Consider the following 14,766-nt stretch of genomic DNA (forward strand, 5'->3'; position numbering starts at 1 on the left):
CTAATTTTTATATTTTTAGTAGAGACGAGGTTTCACCATGTTTGCCAGGCTGGTCAAACTCCTGACCTCAGGTGATCCGCCCACCTCAGCCTCCCAAAGTGCTGGGATTACAGGTGTGAGCCACCTCATCCAGCCTACATGTGGTGGATTAAGTAAACTACTCCCATTTCATATTTCCCTAGCTCTGTATAGATTAATCTTTTTCTGCAAGTGGGCTGGTTTAAGGAGGAAATGCTTAGGGACCACTTCATAAGAATTGTATTGTGCATCTGTGTGTGAACATTGTTTTAACATTTCTCCATCTGTAAAAGATTTCACTTAGTAAATAAGTATAAGAAAAAATGCCTTGCCGTGAGAATGAGAGGTAAAGAGTGGAATGAAGAATGTTCTTAGCCGGTGCAGTGGCTCACGCCTGTAATGCTAGCACTTTGATGGATCATTTGACATTAGGAGTTGGAGACCAGCCTACCAAATATAGTGAAACCCTGCCTGTACTACAAAAATTAGCCAGAAATCACCTGAACTTGGGAGGTGAAGGTTGCAGTGAGCCGAGATCACACCACTGCACTCCAGCCTGGGCGACAGTTTTTGAGTATTCTTTGAAACTCCCGTCTCAAAAGAAAAAAAAACAATGTTATAAAGCAGGGATTTCCCACCCCCTGGCTACAGATCAATATGGCTTCATAGCCCATTAGGAACCAGGCCACTGAGCAGGAGGTGCGGGTGGGGGTGGGGCAAGCATTACCGCCAGAGTTATGCCTCCTGTCAGATCAGTGGTGGCATTAGATTCTCATAGAAGCATGAACCCTATTGTGAACTGTGCATGGAAGGGACCTAGGTTGCATGTTCCTTATGAGGATTTAATGCCTGATCATCTGAGGTGGAACATTTTCGTCCTGAAATATCCCCCTACTGCTGCTGTCTGGAAAAATTGTCCTCCAGGAAAGCAGACCCTGGTGCCAAAAAGATTAGGGACCACTGTTCTAAAGGATCTCACTCAGAATATTGGGGTAGACAGAGTGAAAGTGAAGGGTTAGAAATGTAGAAATGCTTTGTGAAAAGTTCTTTCGTTTCTCACGGTCAATAGAATAGCTTCTGCATTGGGATCCCTTTGGCTTGTTTGCCATGTACTTTGTCAGATACAGATTAGGTATAATTGGAAATGTCATTTCTCCAGCCACAGTAGCAGCTGCAGCTTGGAGGGATGGGAAAGCTAGTTGATTTCCTAGCTTGGGAAGAGCATTGCTTATCATCTGCAATTTTTAAATTTGTTATTCATGAAATTATGTTTCGGTTCCTGTGTTACTAAATCACTTTCCTTTTGTGTTGGTATAAGGAGGGAAAGAGGAAGTACTTACATTTTTGCTTGGCTCCTTATTTAGTCATCTACCTCCTGACCTTATCACTACCAACACTGCCCCCAACATTCTTCTCTAAAACCATCATGGAGTTTCTCAATTGCAAAAACATTAATCCCAGCACTTTGGGAGGCTGAGGTGGGCAGATCGCTTGAGCCCAGAAGTTCAAGACCAGCCTAGGCAACATGGCAAAATCCCATCTCTACAAAAAATACAAAATATTAGCCTGGCATGGTGGTACCTACCTGTAATCCCAGCTACCCAGGAGACTGAGATGGAAGAGATCACCTGACCTCAGGAGGTAGAAGCTTAACCTTAGTGTATTTTACTCTTTTGTAAAAACAGCTTAAAACACAAACACATTGTATGACTGTACAAAAATATTTTCTTTCTTTATATCCTTATTCTGTAAGATTTTTTCTATTTTTAATTTTTTTCAACTTTTTTTTTTTTGAAGACAGGATCTTGCTCTGTCACCCAGGCTAGAGATTATGGCACAATCTTGGCTCTCTGCAACCTCCACCTCCTTGGTTCAAGGAATCCTCCCACTCTTCAGCCTCACGAGTAGCTGGGACAGCAGGAGCCTACCACCACACCTGGCTGACTTTTGTATCTTTTTTGGTAGAGAGCAGGTTTTGCCATGTTGCCCAGGCTGGTCTCAAACTCCTGGGCTCAAGGATCCACCCTTCTTGTCCTCCCAAAGTGCTGGGATTACAGGTATGGGCTACTGCTCCTAGCACTTTTTTGTTAAAAACTAAGACACACAAACATTAGCCTATGCATACACAGAGTCAAGATTATCAATATTACTGTCTTCCACCTCCACATCTTGTCCCACTAGGAAGTTTTCAAGGGCAGTACCATACAAGGAGTTGTCATCTATGCTAACAATGCCTTCTTATGGGATACCTCCTGAAGGACCTACCTGAAGGTATTTTAGTTAGCTTTTTTTTTTGACACCACTATTTGAGGTCAAAGGATACAGTTATCTTTTTTCTTTTTTTTTCTTTTTTTTATTTTTACTTGCCATCCAGTAACAACCTTTTTTCTTTTTCATAAGTAAAAGTGACCAGGCACAGTAGCTCACATCTGTAATCCCAACACTTTGAGAGGCTGAGGCGGGCAGATCACCTGAGGTCAGGAGTTTGAGACCAGCTGAGCCAACATGGTAAAATCTCATCTCTACTAAAAATACAAAAATTAGCAGGGCATGGTGGCAGACTCCTGTAATCTTAGCTACTTGGGAGGCTGAGGCAGGAGAATTGCTTGAACCTGGGAGGCGGAGGTTGCAGCGAGCCAAGATCACGCCATTGCACTCCAGCCTGGCAGACAACAGCGAGACTGAGTCTTAAAAAAATAATAAATAGGCCGGGCGCGGTGGCTCAAGCCTGTAATCCCAGCACTTTGGGAGGCCGAGGTGGGCGGATCACGAGGTCAAGAGATCGAGGCCATCCTGGTCAACACGGTGAAACCCCGTCTCTACTAAAACTACAAAAAGAAATTAGCTGGGCATGGTGGTGCGTGCCTGTAATCCCAGCTACTCAGGAGGCTGAGGCAGGAGAATTGCCTGAACCCAGGAGACGGAGGTTGCGGTGAGCCGAGATCACGCCATTGCACTCCAGCCTGGGTAACAAGAGCGAAACTCCGTCTCAATAAATAGATAGATAGATAGATAGATAGATAGATAGATAGATAGATAGATAGATAGATAAATAAATAAAAAGTAAAAGTACATTTTAAAATAATTAAATGTATGGTATAGTAAATATATAAACCAGTTGCATAGTCATTTATAAGCATATGTTCTGTACATAAGTGTATATACTGTATTATATGACTGGTAGTGCAGCAGGTTTGTTTACACCGGCATCACCAGAAACACATGAGTAATGCATTACACTAGGTGATTGAAATTTTTCAGCTCCGTTATAATGTTAAAGGACCACCATCATATATATGCAGTCCATCATTGACCAAAATTGTATTATGCAGCATGTGGCTCTATATTGCCTGTATTTTTTGGCTTACTGCAAACAGTGCTGATATGAGCAACCTTATAAATGTTACCTGATACATATATATATAAGAATAAGAAATCTGTATGATGTAAGTCTATGAGTGATATGATTGGGTATTTTTAGCTTCAACCTTTTAAGATAGGTAATGCCAAACTATTTTCTAAAGCAATTGTACCTGTTTATTTTTCTTATAATGTTTTGTGAAATCAAGGGGAAATGATTTCCTTTCTCTAACTCTAGTTGAATTCATGCATCTTAATAAAGGTAAAATACTTGTCACAGATGATAATGTTTTATTTTTGTAGGACTTTGCTGCTATTTGAACATAGTGACATTGTTGTCATTTCACTACTCAGTGTTTTGTTCACCAGCTCTGGAGGAGGACCAGCAAAGGTAGAATTTCCCATTATCATTTACATTAACATTTCTAATTGGAAATGGAAAGTATGTATGTCAAATATTATCCAAAAGAATAAAATCTTATTTTTCACCATTTAAAAGGATGCAGGGAGGCCGAGCATGATGGCTCACACCTATAATCCCAGCACTTTGGGAAGCCGAGGTCGGTGGATCACATGAGATCAGGAGTTTGAGACCAGCCTGGCCAACATGGTGAAACCCCATCTCTACAGAAAATACAGAAATTAGCTGGGCATAGTGGTGGGCATCTGTAATGCCAGCTGCTCGGTAGGCTGAGGCATGAGAATCGCATGAACCCAGGAGGNCCCAGGAGGCAGAGGTTATAGTGAGCCAAGATCATGCCACTGCACTCCAGCCTGGGCAATAGAGTGAGACTCAGTCTCAAAAAAAAAAAAAAAAATGCAGGGGCTTTTTCTGCTGGTTTTATATTTTTCTCATAAATTTTTGTGTTTTGTTTTTGAAGAATTCTGTAGGTTTACAAAAATAGATATTTGTAAAAACATAATGCAATAATCTGTAGATGGAGAAATTTCTGAACATAAAAACAGTGGAAAATGATTTTGAAATGATTATAGAGTCCTAGGAAGTTGCAAAAATACTACAGAGAGAACCCTTACCCTTCATTTAGTTTTCCCCAAAGGTAACTTCTTAACCAACTCAAGTACACTATCAAAACCAAGCAATTCCTAGTATTTCACATCACAACAGGGTGACTATAGTCAATAATAATTTAATTGTACATTTAAAATAACTAAAAGAGTATAATTGAATTATATGTGACACAAAGGCTAAATGCTTGAGGGGATGGATACCCCATTTTAGGTGATGTGATTGTACACATTGCATGTCTATATCAAAACATCTGATGTACACATATACCTACTCTGTGCCCACAAAAATTAAAATCAAAAATTAAAAAAAAAAAAAAAAACAGGAACTTGACATTGGTGCAATCCATAGACCTTATTCATATTTTACCAGTTTTACATATGATTGTGTGTGTGTATGTATGCATGTAGGTCTATGAAATTTTGTCATGTGTATAGATTTGTGTAACCATCATTACAAGCAAGAAGAGAACTGATGCATCACCACAACAGTCTCTTTCATGTTGTACTCATGCACCTTTCCCCCAACCCCACTGCTCATTCTTAATCCCTGTAAATCATTTTTGGAAAATAACTAAAAACTTGTTAAATTTAAATTATAATGAACACTTATTTATCCAACATTTTGCCACCTAAGCATTCCTATTCATCCTAAGTGATTCAAGTATTATCCTTTTGTCAAATGAGTTACCAACCTACAATTCCAAACTGTTAGGACTATATAGTGTTTCTCTTTTACAGAATTAAATACTTCCAATGCACAGTGCATTTTCCTAGACAGAGGAAAGGAGAAATAAAGACAAATAAGGTGTAATAGTAAAGCATGGGCCACTATTTAATCCTTCCCTTCACTTCAAAATACATTTCAGGTGGATTGAAGAGTTTTGTGAGCTTACAAAAATAGATATTTGTAAAAACACAGAATAAAATATGTAGATGGAAACAATTCTGAGCATAAAAGCAGTGGGAAAAAAAATCACAGAGAAAACTCACTATGTTTGGCTTCATAATGATTATAAACTTAGTATAACAGAAATCAGTGTGTAAACAAAAAACAGCAACAAAAATTGCCACAAATAAGTTTTACATTTCTTTCAAAGTATAAATCACCCATTTCATTTTAAAAAAATGCTTAAGATCCTTGGCAGAAAATGAGCAAAAAACAGGGAAAGACAACTCACGAAAGAAATAAAAATAACTTAAAAACATAAAAAAAAAAAAAGTTTTCCTGCTTAAGTAGCTAGAAATGAGAGTATAAATCTTGCATATCCTCTCATTAGTGTGAGAAATGAATTAGGGTGTCAGTCCAGGACTTAATGATTTTTTTTTCTTAATTACGAAGCACTACAAAATTCTGTTGCCTTCTTTGTTAACAAAAGATTAAACTGTGTTTTCTGTGGTTGATTGTTGTTGATGTCACCATATTTTAACTCTATGAAAATTTAAGAAATTTTAAATTGCATGATTTTTCTTAGGTGTTTTAATACCCACCACACTAACAGAGAATTTATCCATTGTAGTGGTAATCACATTATAAATAGAAGAATATCCTCACTTTGTATTCTGAACTTTTATAGAAGTATTGTATTATGCTTCCATTATACGTATATGTAATATACTTATGTATCTATATATAATTGGTGTTTTTTTTGTGTTTTGTTTTGTTTTGAGAGTCTTGCTGTCACCCAGTTCGGAGTGCAGTGGCGCAATCTCAGCTCACTGCAACCTCCACCTCCCAGGTTCCAGTGATTCTCCTGCCTCAGCCACCTGAGTAGCTAGGATTACAGCTGTGCATCACCACATCCAGCTAATTTTTGTATTTTAAGTAGAGATGGGGTTTCACCATGTTGGTCAGGCTGGTCTCCAGCTCCTGACTTCATGATCTGCCTGCCTCGGCTGGGATTACAGGTGTGAGCCACTGCACCAGGACAATAATAGGTATTTTACAAGTATATGTATCATACAAGATGTATTATACCTGTAAATTTGTAAATATAGAATGTATAGTAATGCTATTTAGCCAAGGGCAGTGGCTTATGCCTGTAATCCCAGCACTTTGGGAGGCCAAGACAGGCAGATCGTCTGAGGTCAGGAGCTTGAGACCATCCTGGTCAACATGGTGAAACCCCGTCTCTACTAAAAATACAAAAATTAGCTGGGCGTGGTGACACGCACCTGTAATCCCAGCTACTCGGGAGGCCGAGGCAGGTAATCACTTGAACCCGGGAAACAGAGGTTGCAGTGAGCCAAGATCACACTACTCCACTCCAGCCTGGGCAACAGAGTGGGACTCTTCTCAGAAAAAAAAACAAAAGAATATATGGTAATGCTATTTAGATGGCTTTTGTACCTACCATTCTGAAATATTTACATAAACTAAACTATTATGTACTTTCTATAATTTTCTTTTATCAAAACCTTTTTCCTCAGCCTGGACAACATGGCTAGATCCCATGTCTACAAATAAAAAATTGACCCATGGGTGGCACATGCCTGTGGTCCCAGCTATTTAGTAGGCTGAGGCAAGAGGATCGCTTGAGCCCAGGAGTTGGTGGCTGCAGTGAGCTTTGTTCACACCACTGTACTCCAGCCTGGGCAACAGCGAGACTTGTCTAGAAAAAGATAAAACAAAACCTTTTCCCTGGGATGAGAACATAAATTTTAAGTTTATCAGCTTTGTAAGTACTTTATACCTTTACTAGATCTTAGAAATGACTTTGCTGATTTTAGTGTGCTCTCTGGATTATTTTTCTCTAGAGGAGTAGTAGCTAGAATTTTCTCTATTTCTTGCACATTGTAGAGTAAAATAAGTTTCTACTAATTTTTCTTTAGCTACTTGGACTTTTCTTTTTTTTTTTTTTTTTTTTTTGAGACGGAGTTTCGCTCTCATTACCCAGGCTGGAGTACAATGGCGCGATCTCGGCTCNTCACCGCAGCCTCCGCCTCCTGGGTTCAGGCAATTCTCCTGCCTCAGCCTCCTGAGTAGCTGGGATTACAGGCACGTGCCACCATGCCCAGCTGATTTTTTGTATTTTTAGCAGAGACGGGGTTTCACCATGTTGACCAGGATGGTCTCGCTCTCTTGACCTTGTGATCCACCCGCCTCGGCCTCCCAAAGTGCTGGGATTACAGGCGTGAGCCACTGCGCCCGGCCCTTACTTGGACTTTTTAACCAGAAGTAAAGTAGCATTTCGGAAGACTGATTCTGTGAACAGCAACAATTTGTGCATAGTAATATGCCTAACCATGTTAGCAAGGAGATAATTGACATTATCATTAGTTTGTATCTCTTTGATATCTTACTGTTAATACTGTAAGCTTATATAAGAGCTTTAATGTCAGATGTTCTTTCAGTTTTTTAATGCATTTTTGTAAATGCTTACATAAGAAAATGTCTTTCTTTAGCATTTATGTCGTTACCATCTTAAAAATCAACCCTTGAAAAAGTCACCTTGATGTTATTTTCTTTATTTTCAGACAAGGGGAGCTGCTTTTTTCATTATTGCTGTGATCTGTTTATTGCTTTTTGACAATGATGATCTCATGGCTAAAATGGCTGAACACCGTATCCTTTTGGCATAGATGAGAGTTATTTAAAGGCAGAAAAGTAGAAGACTGGAACAATGGAAAAAGAAAAGATGAGTCAATTAAACTGATCAATGATGAATGAAACTTCCATAGATTAATGTAAATATTCTAAATCAATATTCAAATGATGAACAAACTCATTCTAAGTTAAATATTTTATAGCATCTCAGTATCATCTACAGTACCCTAAATTTTCAGAAATGTAAAGATATTAAAAGAATATTATGAATGTACTGGTGCTAAAAAAAAAAAAAAAAGTGATTTGCCACTCAGTCAATGTGTTTGCTCCCATATAATTTAACAATTTAAATGCTTGTAAATGAAAAACCTTTGGCGTCTTCTTGCCTGAAAGAAAAGGTTCAAATTCCTTTACCTAGTATTCACTGTCTTGCTCTAAATTATTATCTCTAGCTCAGCCCCAACTCTTCTCTTCCAGAAACCCAGCTTTCCAGTCAAATATGTCTACTCATTTTACTCTACAAACATGCCTTTTTTTCTATTTTCTATTCATACATCTTAAAGGGCAGCCTTAATTCCACTGGACAGGAGTGGTCCAAGGGGATTCCTTGCCCTTGTCCCTTTGTTGTACTTATATGTATGCAATATGTATTTTAGAGGTTAACTACTAAAATCTGGCACCTTTATCTTAAGCACTGTTATTGTTTTGGAGACAACAAAAGAAATACAGACATTCCAATTTATAAATGAGGTCCTGGAATTAAATGTTGGATTGTTTTATTTTGCTTTGTTTCTAAGTGAAACACATTATTGAAGGTAATTAGATTTGGGGCCTCCAGATTAGTCTATATGCAATCCAGAATAATGTAACTAAAATTTCAGGAGAACTTGGGATTTCAAAGAGTGACATTTTGGAATTTTTTCCTTTACTTCACCTCACTTAGCTGAAGGACATCATGACAGTGCTCTAACTCATATGCTTTACACAGCCATTGCCTTCTTAGGTGTGGCAGATCACAAGGTATGTTTTCTTTATTGCTAACAGGATCAAAAGATTCTGAAAAGTTGTAGCAACTATAACTATAAAAGTACATTTAAAATAAATTATTGGCCGGGTGCAGTGGCTCAAGCCTGTAATCCCAGCACTTTGGGAGGTTAAGGCAGGCAGATCACCGGAGGTTGAGAGTTCAAGACTACCCTGACCAATATGGAGAAACCCCGTCTCTACTAAAATTACAAAATTAGCCGGGCGTGGTGTTGTATGCCTATAATCCCAGCTTCTCAGGAGGCTGAGGCAGAAGTTTCGGTGAGCCACGCCATTGCACTCCTGCCTGGGCAACAAAAGCGAAACTGTCTCAAAAAATAAAATTATCAGCATGTATAATATTGCCTGCCATTTAAGTAGTTAAGTAATTAAGTATATGGGAAAAATATACTAGTTTCATTTTTTTTAAATACTATATTAGCCAGGTGTGTTGGTGTGTGCCAGTAGTCCCAGCTACTTGGGAGGCTAAGACAGAAGGAGCTCCTTGAGCACAGGAAGTTGAGGCTTCAGTGAGCTGTGATCATGACACTGTACTTCAGCCTGGATGACAGGGCAAGACCTCATCTCAGGGGGGAAAAAAAAAACAACACATGTATTTAAGGATTGAATATTGGACTGTGTGTGTTTCTAATGAGACTTAATCTAATTTTACTCACAGGGTGGAGTATTATTGCTAGTACTGGCTTTGTGTTGTAAAGTTGGTTTTCATACAGCTTCCAGAAAGCTCTCTATCGACGTCGGTGGAGCCAAACGTCTTCAAGCTTTATCTCATCTTGTTTCTGTACTTCTCTTGTGCCCATGGGTCATTGTACTTTCTGTGACAACTGAGGTAAGATAAGAGCAAGAATTTATTGCTATTAAATTTTTAACTTACTATATTCAATAAATTGTATTTTAATTTGATGTCGAAAGAAGCTTAAATTGTCTTTGCTTTTTCTTTGTAATTTTTTTTTAATTTGAAGTTAATTTTATTGTTTATAAGAAATACAAATCAAATGCTGTTACATTTACACAGCCCTCACATACCCATGGCCCAAAGGAATCATTTGAAGAAACAGCAGTTAACCATGTGCCAGACTTAAGGATTGCATGTCACCTAGTGCTTATTGAACTATTACACAATAATGCTTTTGTTTTTTAAAACTTTGGAGAATACTGAGAAAATGTACCAATATCTTATAGCTTTTTTATGTTGACATATTATGAATCATACTGAATCATGTTTATATATTAAAAGGTTAACAGAAACATCTTGTAAGATGTGGACTTTATACATATATAGTCTTGACTGTTCTTTTTTTTAATTTCTAGAGTAAAGTCGAGTCTTGGTTTTCTCTCATTATGCCTTTTGCCACGGTTATCTTTTTTGTCATGATCCTGGATTTCTATGTGGATTCCATTTGTTCAGTCAAAATGGAAGTTTCCAAATGTGCTCGTTATGGATCCTTTCCCATTTTTATTAGTGCTCTCCTTTTTGGAAATTTTTGGACACATCCAATAACAGACCAGCTTCGGGCAATGAACAAAGCAGCACACCAGGAGAGCACTGAACACGTCCTGTCTGGAGGAGTGGTAGTGAGTGCTATATTCTTCATTTTGTGTAAGCATTTTCCCCCTTGTTCTTGTTTTAAAAAATTTCTATTTATGGATTTTGACGGTCAAATCCGTCAAAAGATAGATTGGAAGAATTCGGGAAGTTCTTCAGTGGTTGCATTTAGTGCTGACAGTGGTTGCATTTAGTGCTGACAGTTACTGTGTTGGTTTTGGTAGCTTAAGCTTCTAAAATTTAAACAATATTCTTTTTTTTCTCTCTGTAGCTGCCAGCATCTTATCATCTCCCTCTAAGAGAGGACAAAAAGGTACCCTGATTGGATATTCACCTGAAGGAACACCTCTTTATAACTTCATGGGTGATGCTTTTCAGCATAGCTCTCAATCGATCCCTAGGTTTATTAAGGAATCACTGAAACAAATTCTTGAGGAGAGTGACTCTAGGCAGATCTTTTACTTCTTGTGCTTGAATCTGGTAAGATTTTTAAATGTTAATTGGCATATCCTAAAAGCATGATATTTTAATTTTGACAGTTTTAGTATAAGTTTAGTACTTCCCAAATTTCTGGTAATAAGATGGGCTAAAATTTAAATTTTTCTAAGTATAATAGCAAGATTACGGGATCATCTTCAGACTACTTAGGCAGTCCTTAAGGCATGAGCCACCATGTCCAGCCACTTAAGCAAACAATTTGTGAGGCATTTTAGAAGAATTGATTTACTATCTTCTTTCAAATCAGTAAATATAGTAGCATCTAAAGACTTCTGATAACTGAGAGGTTCTCACTATTAGCAATCAGTGTTACAAACCACTGATTGCTAACATTTTATAACCTAGTTTATTATTTTGTATAGACATATAAGTAACTCTTTTTAAATAGTTTGTAAGTGGATTTATCTTAGTTTCTTACAATTTGTGTGAAATAGGATTTCTAATATAAGTGATAGTTAAATATTTAAACTATTATAACGGATCTTCAAGTAGGTTTGGATAATTTAGGGTTAAAATCCTCCTAATTGAAACATAGTTCCCAACATACTCCTCCTTTTTTTTTTTTTTTTTTTTTTTTTTTTTTTTTTTTTTTTTTTTTTTTTTTTTTTTTTTTTTTTTTGTGGAATTATTCTACGGCGTGTTGACAAATAGTCTGGGCCTGATCTCAGATGGATTTCACATGCTCTTTGACTGCTCTGCTTTGGTCATGGGTCTTTTTGCTGCCCTGATGAGTAGGTGGAAAGCCACTCGGATTTTCTCCTATGGGTAGGTACATTGACTATGGAGCTGATATATCTTAAGTGCAAATTTCATCTTAAGGAATAGAATTATATTACTTTTAATACAAATAATTTCCAAATCTTCATTTTAAAAAAATGTGAAGTAAATAAGGGGATGATATGAACCAAGCATTTGATAAATACTGGATGGAAGTGAACTCAAGATTATGCTCCCTTGGCCAGGCATGGTAGCTCATGCCTGTAATCCTAGCACTTTGGGAGGCTGAGGTCGTTGGATCACCTGAGGTCAGGAGTTTGAGACCAGCCTGGCCAACATGGTGAAACCTCATCTCTACTAAAAATACAAAAATTAGCCAGGTGTGGTGGCCAGCACCTGTAATCCCAGCTACTTGGAAGCTGAGGCAGGAGAATCATTTGAACCTATGTGGTGGAGGTTGCAGTGAGCCGAGTTGGGCCATCATACTCCAACCTGGGCAACAGAGCAAAACTTTGTCTCCAAAAAAAAATTTTTTAAAGCATATATATATGCGCTTCCAGGGAGCAAACATCAAATAAAATCTTGAGATCTTTGTCTAGCGTGTTTCTTTGAGGTAATGGAATATCTATAATCATTCACATCTTCTTTGTTAAAAAGAATATTCAAAATTTGAAGTTGCTATACATGAAAATATCCTTTCATTCAACAAATAATTCAATAATTAGAGTCTCTTTTTGTGTAAAACCTACTCTAAATTAATAAATTTGGCTTTTATTCTCAACTGTTTATATGAGCCAAAAATACAAATAATTTTGGTACAGAGCAGAATCTGTATGCCATGACAGAAATACAGAGCACCTCAAAGGTTTAAAGGAGGAATAAATGACCTCTTACTAGGAAATTAGGAAAGGCTTTGTATAAGAGAGACAATAGGCCAGGCGTGGTGGCTCACACCTGTAATCCCAGCACTTTGGGAGGCTAAGGTGGGCGGATCAGCTGAGGTCAGAAGTTGAAGACCAGCCTGCCCAACATGATGAAACCCCAACTCTACTAAAAATGAAAAAAATTAGGTGTGGTGGCACACACCTGTAGTCCCAGCTACTCAGGAGGCTGAGGCAGGAGAACGCTTGAACCCAGGAGTTGGAGGTTGCAGTGAGCTGAGATCGTGCCACTGCACTCCAGCCTGGGCAACAGAGCAAGACTCTGTCTAAAAAAAAAAAAAGAAAAAGAAAGTAAAGAAGGATTTTGATGAATATATAAAATTTTAACAAACATATATGTAGGACCTTCTGGCACTAATATGATATTTAAAATATTGCTAATTTTCTAATATTATTAATTACTTAGTAGTTTGAAAATTTGGACTTGGTTCCTCATTTATAAAGTTTATACTTTAAAAATGTTTGTCATTTTTATTTTTGTTTTTTTAGGTATGGCCGAATAGAAATTCTGTCTGGATTTATTAATGGACTTTTTCTAATAGTAATAGCTTTTTTTGTGTTTATGGAGTCAGTGGCTAGATTGATTGATCCTCCAGAATTAGACACTCACATGTTAACAGTAAGTCTTTTTATTTTCCTATTTGGATTTCTAGTCATACTTATATAATTTTTTTCTGTCCTAAACTTTAACTGTTTGCAGTTATTGCGCTAAGGTTTTATTTTATTTTTTACTTATATCAACATAACTTCCTATCTTGCTGTTTACATTTATATTGCTTCCTCTTAAATTCTCTTTTTTTTTGAGACAGAGTCTCTTTTCTACGCTGGAGTGCGATGGCACGATCTTGGCTCACTACAACCTCCACCTCCCCAGCTCAAGCAATTCTCATGCTGCAGCCTCCCGAGTAGCTAGGATTACAGGCATGTGCCACCAAGCCCAGCTAATTTTTGTATATTTTGTAGAGACAGGGTTTCGTCATGTTGACCAGGCTGGTCTCGAACTACTGACCTCAAGCAATCCTCCCGCCTTGGCATCCCAAAGTGCTGGGACTACAGGCACAAGCCACTGTGCCCAGCCAGCTGTAGCAACTTTTAATGTTCTCCTTATACCACCAAAGCTTTACATGTGCTATTTCTTGTAGTTGGCATGTCCTTTCCTTACTTCTGCCCTCAACCTCTGTCAAGATTTTGCTTATGTATCTCCTCTAGTAGAATTCTTTTTTTTTTTCTTTTCTTTTCTTTTCTTTTGAGATGGAGTCTTGCTCTGTCACCCAGGCTGGAGCGCAGTGGCGTGATCTCGGCTCACTGAAACCTCTGCCTCATGGGATCAAGCAATTCTCCTATCTCAGCCTGCCAAGTAGCTGGGACTACAGGCCCACCATGCCCAGCTGATTTTTTGAAATACTTTCTTTTAATCCCTCTCTTCTCTCCTCAAAGTTTGTTAGATTCCCCTTCTCAGTATTCTCATTATGTTTTGTGCATTCTTCTTTTAGAAACATTGAGTTGCAGTTATTTAATTTGTCATTCTTCCACAATTAAGATATAAGTATCTTCAGGACCTGAATTTTGTATTGTTAACTCTTACGTTCTAGCTTGTAGTAGGAAATCTGTTAGTTGTTGAATGACTAAAAGCAGCTCTGAGGCTTGCTGGTGGAAGCATACATTAGTAAAATGTTTCTAGAATAGAGTTTGGAAAAAATAGACTTTTTTTGGATTTTAAATGCTTGTATCCTTTGACAATTAGTATTTATCATACACAAGCATTCACACAAATATATAGAAGAACATGATTCAGGCCAGATGTGGTGGCTCATTCCTGTAATCCGAGCACTTTGGGAGGCCAAGGCGGTTGGATTACTTGAGGTCAGGAGTTTGAGACCAGCCTGGTCAACATGATGAAACCCCATCTCTACCAAAAATACAAAAATTAGCCAGGCATAGTGGCACATACCTGTAATCCCAGCTACTTGGGAGGCTGAGGCAGGAGAATCACTTGAACCAGGAGGCAGAGGCTGCAGTGAGCCCAGATTGTGCCACTGCACTCCAGCCTGGGTGACAGAGTGGGAATC

At 38.0% G+C, this 14,766-nt stretch overlaps 1 protein-coding gene across 1 annotated transcript in view; it reads left to right on the top strand.

Moving 5' to 3' along the window:
* SLC30A5 (solute carrier family 30 member 5) overlaps positions 1 to 14,766 on the top strand; it is a 37,559-nt gene that overhangs the window by 11,672 nt on the left and 11,121 nt on the right. The window contains exons 4-11 of the mRNA XM_037738195.1: positions 3,641 to 3,769; positions 7,882 to 7,969; positions 8,895 to 8,971; positions 9,654 to 9,824; positions 10,307 to 10,595; positions 10,813 to 11,021; positions 11,647 to 11,804; positions 13,187 to 13,316. Coding sequence (XP_037594123.1) covers positions 3,641 to 3,769; positions 7,882 to 7,969; positions 8,895 to 8,971; positions 9,654 to 9,824; positions 10,307 to 10,595; positions 10,813 to 11,021; positions 11,647 to 11,804; positions 13,187 to 13,316 — 1,251 coding nt within the window. The remainder of the gene's footprint in view (positions 1 to 3,640; positions 3,770 to 7,881; positions 7,970 to 8,894; positions 8,972 to 9,653; positions 9,825 to 10,306; positions 10,596 to 10,812; positions 11,022 to 11,646; positions 11,805 to 13,186; positions 13,317 to 14,766) is intronic.

This window comes from Cebus imitator, unplaced genomic scaffold (genome assembly GCF_001604975.1).
Source record: "Cebus imitator isolate Cc_AM_T3 unplaced genomic scaffold, Cebus_imitator-1.0 Scaffold50, whole genome shotgun sequence".
NCBI lineage: Eukaryota > Metazoa > Chordata > Mammalia > Primates > Cebidae > Cebus > Cebus imitator.